The sequence below is a fragment of the Hippocampus guttulatus genome, chromosome 7, assembly GCF_054856545.1.
Source record: "Hippocampus guttulatus isolate MCC_2025c chromosome 7, RoL_Hgut_1.0, whole genome shotgun sequence".
In the NCBI taxonomy this organism is placed as follows: domain Eukaryota; kingdom Metazoa; phylum Chordata; class Actinopteri; order Syngnathiformes; family Syngnathidae; genus Hippocampus; species Hippocampus guttulatus.
In genome coordinates, this window is record NC_141267.1 from 18011050 (window position 1) to 18019370 (window position 8321).

Consider the following 8321-nt stretch of genomic DNA (forward strand, 5'->3'; position numbering starts at 1 on the left):
AAAAAAAGTTGTTGTCCATTGCATTACACATACAAAATAATTGAGCAAGTTACACTCCGCATGGGATTTTTTTTAAAAGTTATTTATTACAGTAAAATTCTTCATGTTCATACACTGCAGTAATAAATACATTATATTTAGTCTCATTAGAACCAGAAATTCTTCACTATTTTGTTACAGCTTTATTTCAGAATAGAACTGACTTAATTTTCCTCAAAATTCGACACGCAACAATACATAATGACAACATGAAAAAAAATCTGCAAATTTATGGAAAAAAACCCCATCTCTTCCACTTTTTTTACTTTTATATTTAATATCAAAGATGAGAACAAAAGCGGCAAACTAAAACAAATCCCCAAGTCACCCAGTTTAAAAAAAATGCAAGTAAGAAGTCTCAGTGATGAGCCAGTTTTAATTTTTCAATTAAAAAAAAAAAAGGCTCCATTGGATCTCATGAGCTTATGTACCTAATGAAGTGTCTAGCCCACGTCTGCTTCAACCAGGCCTTATTCATTGGAGGAAGCGGCTGAGGTCCTCGCTGATCTCCGCCTCGTCCCACGGCCCGTGGATGTTGTCCTTGTGCCTCTGCAGCTGGACCAGCAGCCAGGGGCAGAGCAGAATCACGGTGACCAGGGCCAGTGCAAGGATGACTGCCCCGCCGGGCCAGCGTGATGCCAGGCCGCCCACACCCGCTGCGCACACTCCCACGCACACGGCGGCGAAATGATGCGGGGCCCCATTCTTCACCCGCCTCAGCAGGCAGGGCCACAGGGCGAAGACCATAAGGGCGCAGCTGAGCATGGTGAAGGTATGCAGGGCTCCTGGGAGGCGGGAGGCCAGACACACGGACGCAAAAAGGGCCGCGTTGAGTGACAGGCTGCCCGGGGGAGACGTATGAGTGTAAGGGAAGGACACGAGGTGAGCCAGCAGCATGACGGCCGACATGGCGTACACTGTGTCCGTGCTCACGGACTCTGTGAGTGTTTTTAGCACGGGCGAGAAGCCAAAGATGAGGGACAGGAAAATGGTGACACTCTGTAAGTCGGCCCAACAGGTCCGAGGTTGCAGAACGGGTTCCGCCTGAGATGCGAGGGCTTGGTACAGTCCGTAGCCCAGCAGGGAACTCGCTAGGCTGATAAGCAGGAGAGTCCCTGGCGATAGGAGGCCCTAAAAAAGATAGCAAAAGACAATAAGGATGGAGGAAATAACTTCTTCCCTTAACTCTTCCAACAATATAAAAAAAAAAAAAGATATCGAATAACAGGCAGAACATTTGACGCCAGGTAAAATATAATAAAACAACAATCTGGCAGATGAATTACCTGCTCCATGTAGAGCCAGAGGGTGATGAAAATGGCCACGCAGGAGAGCTGCTGCCCCACCAGGCCCGCCTCACGCACCACGGCCCAGTAGCGGTACTGGCGGAGGCCCTCGTTCCTGCGCAACTCCTCAAGGAAGCGCTGGTCCACGTAGTTGTCCGGGTACGGCTGGCGCTCCCACAGCACCTTCCTCCAGGCCACAGTGGCACCTGGGCCGTCGTCTGGCCCCATTGCCCTGAACACCCGCACAGAATTAGCTTGGAAGGAGACTCCATTTTGTCCTGAGAGTGGAAACTGTTCTACAGTCTCACAACTATTTGATGATGAAACAAAGCAGTCAGAAAAGTGGAGTTTGAATCTCTGTGAGCAGTTTTCCCTGAACTTAAGGATGTTTTTCCCTCCCACATGCTTATATGGTCCATAGGAGTGAATTCAAATCGACATTGCAACGCAGGAGAGTGTAATTTTTAATTTTAATGGCAACTAATAAAGCCACAGATTTGTTTGCATGATTACTGTAAACAAATTTTTGTTCATTGATTTTAATTCATTTTATTCATGACTAATTTTTGTCATTATGAATAAATGAAGTTTACATCACACTTGACTTGTGACTAAAGGTGTTCGATGTTAGTTTTCCAAGGGTCTTTTCCGAATCTGAGTCTACTGATTTACAGGTAATTAATTAGCAACTCTTTTAATCGCCTTTATTTTAACATAAACCTAACCTAGAAAACCAAAACATGCGTGTATAATAAATAAAAAAAATTGTAATCCAGATTGATTTATTGCAATGCCAATATTTGGGTGGAATTACAATTAGATTCATTTTCAAATATTTTTCAGCCCTTGTGTGAATGCTTGTTATTCAACAGTGCGCCTGGCTGGTGACTGGTGACCAATTCCCACCTCTCATCCAGAAACTAACTGCAATAGATTTCTGACACGTTGGGTTAGTTAGTGGAAAGTTTTAATTTGTCCGTTGGTATAGATGTTACTTTTTAGTGTGAAGGCGCGTTTGTCAATATATGCACTGGAATTTAGGGGCGACCAGTCCAGAGTGTACCTCGCCTCTCGCTAAAAGTCGGATTGGAGAGACTCGTGCTCACTTGCAACTGTACTGAGGACAAGCACGATCGATATTGGCTGAATTGATGTAGACGGCAAACAAAGGCTGCACCAGGGATTCCAATAACACGTATCCACATCTTACTTGTGTATACATACGCAAGTCTTGCGTGTCAACGCGCCTGCGCGCTTAAATCACCAGCAGCAACTTCCGGGTTTGACCCCTCGGTTAAAAAAACAAACAAAAACGTATCCATCGCTCTTGAGTTATTATATTTATAGCCGGCGATACGTTGGCAACACTTCCCGTTAGTACAGTTAGGGCCTCTTACCCGAAGGTTGACAACACTTCCCGGTACAGTTAGGAGCTCTTACCCGAAGAGAACGTTGCTCTTGGCAGCGGATCTTACTGCTATGCTAGCTTCCGGGAAATGCAAACGCATAATTGAGTGAGTAGCGACCTCAACTGTTGGAATGCGGTAACGCATTATCGCCCGTCACTCACCAGAAGCAAACGTTCCTATTTTGCACATTTAAGACAAGTTTTGAGTAACATGTTCGCCCAAATAAAAATATAAATAGGTGTCTCATTGACCGTCTTAAAAGCTGCTCGTGAAGGGGGACAGTGAGAGTGTGAAATAAGACAAACGTTTACACATTATGGTATATAATGGCAAACATGCTTAAAATGACTCATTCATTATCAGAGTATTGGGGTTGATATTGTATTTTTATTACCTATATATAAATATAAAATGTACATTTATTTAAGATGCTGAAAGTATTACAAAATTAACAGGTACAAAATAAAACACTCGGTTCATGCCTTCAATTTCTTATTAGATGTTCCCATTATTTTATTAAAACTGAATTTAGAATGCTCAGTTTTCACCATTTGAACAATTTAGACACGTACAGTATACCATTTATTTCTGCTTTGGTCAGAATTCGAACTGCCAAAACAAAAAAGGGAGATTGTCTTGTGATGTTGCAGCTGATACCACTATCCAAAGGTGGGTGCCAGGTAGGGATACTCACCACTATACTAACGAGGAGATATGAGCTCTGACGTCAGCTGCTTGCAGCGATAAGAAGGATGACACATTTTTCTTTTCGTCAAAAACTTTTAATTTACAAGTAAATGAATAAATATCTCAACCTTTGAACTTGAGAAGTTCTGCTCAGTAATCAGTTTATATAAATCTTTATTTCTGATTGTAACAGTCAATAAAAGAGGTCAACACTATTGACAGTAGATTATATGCCATAAGAAAATCAATTGAACGTAACACTGCATGGAAGTGTAGGATGGAAATAAACATGATGCCATTTCTGAAATAATGCAGTGTTTCTAAAAGGAAAGTTGTGTGTGTAGGTTTGACATTCATTTGTTTGGCTGACATTTGACAGCTCAATCAAACATTTAGTTCCACGCAAAGTAGTATGACACATGTTCGGGCTAAGCCTCCTCCCAACGATAAAAGCATAGTGAGTCCGCTCAGTAATAAAAACTTACAGCAATGATGTTGACAAATAGAACTTGCCTCAACTTCAATATCCAGTAGACTGAAGAGAAAAAAAAATCTTGAGGCTCATTTGTTGTGTTTCTGAAACATCCCAAACAGTGTTGTTTTTTTTAACAGGACCTCCAAGCCTCTCCCTACAAAGTTTGTTACATGTGGATCTTCCTCTTGTCCTCGAAGAGCGAGCGGACCAAGTAGACCTGCACGCCCGACACCAGCATCATAACCATCAGGTTGACTACCGACCAAAAGTTGACCCGGTCAAAGTTGCTCTCCTGCAGGTTGCGGTCGCGGGCCTCAAAGGCGCGGAGTACCGTCTGGATCTGCACGCTCTTGCCCAGCCGCGACCTCACGCTATTGATGGTATCCTGTCGCAAGAGAGGGCGGGGATAGAGTCCAAATGACATCATGCGAACAGGATACATAAGGTAAACATGGCTCATACTTCATGCTCGACTCTCTGTCTTTAAGTCACTCTAGCCAAGGTTCTGTCCTCGGTTGTCTTTGTATTGAAAGCTCCACTCGCCTTTGGCCTAGAAGTATATTAGGCAGGGGTAACAAGAGTTATTGTATAAAGTGTGCTACAATGCTTGAGTGGTACTTGGGTATTTTGATGAAAATTAAATCACCGGTGAACTGTTTTAAATCGTGGTCAATTTCCTTTAAACCATGTTGAGTTCACTTAAAACACTGAATGACTATTTAAAATAAAAATAAAAAGGCCAGCTGCAAGATACATTTCCTGTCACTCAGCTCAGCGACGCCTGCGTGCTCTTTGACACAATTCATCGGGGTGGAGCTCAAAACGACTGGCCTGACCCCAAAGAGCTAATAGGTGAGAGTTCAGAACACGAGCCTGCTATCAAATCTATTTTGCCGGCTGGGTCACTTTGCACCCGGTGTGGCAAATACACCACTGAACAAAGTCTATTGAAAGCCTCTTTCACAGAGACGCTGCGAAATTGTCTCATGAGAAACTCGACAGAAGACCCAGCCGTGATCTTGATCTACCAGTGGTGAGCTGTGCATTTGGTATTTGGTTAACCCCACTTAATCACTTCCTAATACAACACAGTTAGACGCAATTCTAGAAACCATCGATACCATACCAAAATGCGATAAAACTGTACATCATCTGGAGTGGTTAAGAATCAACATTTGTCAAATACCTTGACAAAAATATATTTCAAGAAAAGCTGAATAAAATACATCACACTCACCAGAGATGATATTTAAATGAATCATGATGTGCGGATTGCTACAGAGTTGTTTTGAGAGTTGAAATTCGCTGAAAGAAGTTTTGATCTGACCAACCAATCAGAGGACAAAATACTGCTGATGTCACCACGGGCCAGCACTCTGGCCCTGTGAGGATAAATTTGAAATCTGATTGTTTAAAAAAAAACAGTCCCATTGCTCATGTTGTTGAAGTAACACTGGCCAACACGACTGATTCCGAAGGCCCTGGGCAGATTAGATTGGCATGGCAACATAGAAGGTGAAATCTGATTGGTCATAATTGTGATAATGTCCTTCATGTTTGTCTTTGTCAATTAATATCATACATGAGCTTTCAGGGTTTATTTTAAATGTATTTATTTTAATATTGTTGTACGCCCATACAGAAGCAGGAAGGTCAAACAAACAGTCATTTGGTTTCTTTTTTTTTTTACACTTGTAAAATATTGTGTGTAGTACTTGACGAATACTGTACTCCAAAAGCTAAAACTAATACTAAACTAAAATGACATATATTTTTGGAAATATAAACATTGACTAAAAACTAACCGAATTGAAAAAAAATAAACTAACATTAAAAACTAGCGTGAAAAATCCTAAACTATCTTCTAACTAACTTCCGACTCACCATGATGTCCTCCAGCTTCATGTCCAACATGTCGGTGCCGTGCACATACTCCTTCCAGTCGTCGGGCTCTTCGTCGGTGTCCATGTTGTCCAGGATGAGCTCGAAGAAGACCAGCTTCTCTGAGACGCTGCTGAACGTGTTGTCGAAGCAGAACATGTAGTCCCCGTCCTCCGTCTCCACACTGGGCGAGGAAAATGGAAATATTCGTCTTAGTTTTTTTTCAATGAAAAACAGAGCATCGTGTCACCTTGAACTTACGTGTGCATTCCATCTGACTTGTGATGGTCGCTGTAGAGAATCTGGCCAGCGGGAGAGGAGATGTAGAAATCTACATCCAAGCTTCCGCCGTCCAAGACCTATGATTGACATTCAGCACCCAAGTGGGTTTACACTTGAACATTTTTTTGGTATTACATTCACAGATTTTTATTTCCAAGCATACTTCACTTCCTCAGCTCTTACCTCACATCCAGACTTCCTTCTTTCCTTACTGAGACTTGCTAATCCTTGTGTATCGTTTCTCCCTTGGCTTCAAACTCCCTTTTTTCCCCCCAGCATCTTTTCCTTCCTGACCATCTTCCATCCTCTTTCCTTACTTCCTTCACGTAAACCTCCTTTTTTCTTATTTCCTTCCCTCCTACCCTTCTTTCTGCTTTCTACCCTGCCATCCCAGACCATGTTTTACATCCCTCCTCCTGTGAGCATTTTTTTGTCTTTCCTTTCTATGCTCTTTTCTTCCTAATCTGCACCCTTCCTTCAGACGTGTTCTTCTTTTTTGTTTTCTTTCCTTCCACCACAGACCTGCTTGTCTTTCTTTACATGGCTTACACCTACTTTTCTTCCTTCCTTGGATCCTCTCAACTATGATCTGAGTTTCTTCTTTCCTTCCGAATATCCTTCCTTCTCTGGCACATCAGACCTTCAGTTTTCTTCTGGACCTCCTTCTTTCCCTCAGACCCACTTGTAATTTTGTATCCTTCCTTATCTTGAAACTACTTGGGTGCCTTCCTTCCTTCCCTCATCCATCTCAGACCTGCTTTTTGTTTCATTCCTCACCTCCCATCCCTGCTACCTTGTTTCCTCTCCTTCAGTCCACCATTCATATGTCCTAACCTGTCTCCTACCTTCCTGTCTGCAACATAAACACAATGAAAAGCATATTTTAAAACGTGTATGTCTATTTTTGTCCCAAGACTATGGCTCCCAAAAACACCATGCCATGACATTGTACGCACCACATGTCGCGTCGTGAGTCTACCAAAACCTTGTTTTTAGCAAAACCATGTTTTCTCTGACAGATTTCACTTGCAATCCAAATGAATATTGTGAGTATTCCCGACCTGATATTCTATTTCCAGCGAGGCGTCTTTCTTCATAGTCTGGTAGAAGCATTCCTTGCGACCGGCGGGCAGAGTGAACGTAAAGTCGCTGTCCAGAGACTGCGAGAAGCCGGCCAGTGCCGAGAATCTTTGTAAAACGACGACGAGTAACACCGACACGACGCAAGAAAATGGCCACACCGTGGCCATAATCGCCAAAGTGACACAACAAGTAAAGCGAGTGATGGAGTCTACTTCTGTTGTTTGCCCCGAAAAAAACAACACAAACTTAGGTCGAGTTGAGCCCCGAGCACACGCGACAGCTCAAGACCCCGCCTGATATAATTTTAACTTCTTATTTATTTAACAATAAACACCACTAGCCGTGTATGTGTTTGATTCAGCGTGTTTGGGTAACAATATATAGTCCATTTAGTCCTAATTCTCCAGGTTTTTTTTTATTGAAGGCAATGTTTTGGACCCCTATTTTGCAATGCATTATGGGAAGTGGTGTTTTTTATGTTTTGAATTTAAAAACATCAACTTCCTTGATGAAACAATTATGGGGGAAAACCGAGTGCTCGAGAGAAGTGAATTATTGCTTGGAAGGAAACGTTACATAATGTATTATGTAACCTTAAATGTATTTCTCAACACAGTCAGCACATTAAAAACAATGTTATTGTTTTTTTCTAATATAAATTAAGGTCACCATTTCATTCACTTGCTTCAAACTGGACAATGAAAAAAAATGTGTTTTTAAATGTACCAGGGTGAAAATTACATGGAAGAAAAATATTTGATTCGAGTTTTTAAAAAACAGAAAAAAATGTGGCTCTATTTCTGACGCATGTAAATTATTACATGGGGGAAATAATCCATCCATTAACCGAGTACAGGTAACTTATTCTCACATGGGTCACGGGCGTGCCGGAGCCGATCCCAGCCGTCTTCAGACAGTAAGTGTGGGTTACACCCTGAACTGGTAGCCAACCTATCAATTAAACTACCATGCATGTTTTTGTAATGTGGGACGAAACCTGAGAAAACCGAAGTAGGCCAACATGCAAACCACACAGGAAGCCTGTTGCCCAGAATCGAACCCCAGAACTCTACACTGTGAGGCGGACATGCCACTCACCCCACTGCATGCCGCCCAGGAGATATGACTAAATATTTTGAATGGAGAATGGGAAAACGTCATTCATGGGAAATTCCTTGG

General features: G+C 42.3%; 2 protein-coding genes across 5 annotated transcripts; both read right to left on the reverse strand.

Moving 5' to 3' along the window:
• Nucleotides 1-52: 52 nt before the first annotated feature.
• Nucleotides 53-2851, reverse strand: pigc (phosphatidylinositol glycan anchor biosynthesis, class C). Of its 4 annotated transcripts, none has more exons than XM_086114730.1 (3): nt 2766-2851; nt 1326-1557; nt 53-1170 (listed from the first exon to the last, which is right to left on the reverse strand). In XM_086114730.1, the coding sequence occupies exons 1-3, from the start codon at nt 2831-2833 to the stop codon at nt 514-516; spliced, it is 957 nt and encodes a 318-aa protein (XP_085970856.1). In that variant the 5' UTR covers nt 2834-2851; the 3' UTR covers nt 53-513. The 4 variants fall into 4 exon arrangements, with proteins under 4 accessions (XP_085970856.1, XP_085970857.1, XP_085970859.1 ...); XM_086114731.1 differs by having other exon boundaries at nt 2723-2812; XM_086114733.1 differs by having other exon boundaries at nt 2550-2810.
• Nucleotides 2852-3578: 727 nt separating this feature from the next.
• tmed5 (transmembrane p24 trafficking protein 5) lies at nt 3579-7417 on the reverse strand. The gene is made up of 4 exons (XM_086114735.1): nt 7121-7417; nt 6039-6136; nt 5781-5961; nt 3579-4281 (listed from the first exon to the last, which is right to left on the reverse strand). Exons 1-4 carry the CDS (start codon nt 7307-7309, stop codon nt 4063-4065), a joined length of 687 nt encoding a protein of 228 aa, XP_085970861.1. The 5' UTR covers nt 7310-7417; the 3' UTR covers nt 3579-4062.
• Nucleotides 7418-8321: the final 904 nt, after the last annotated feature.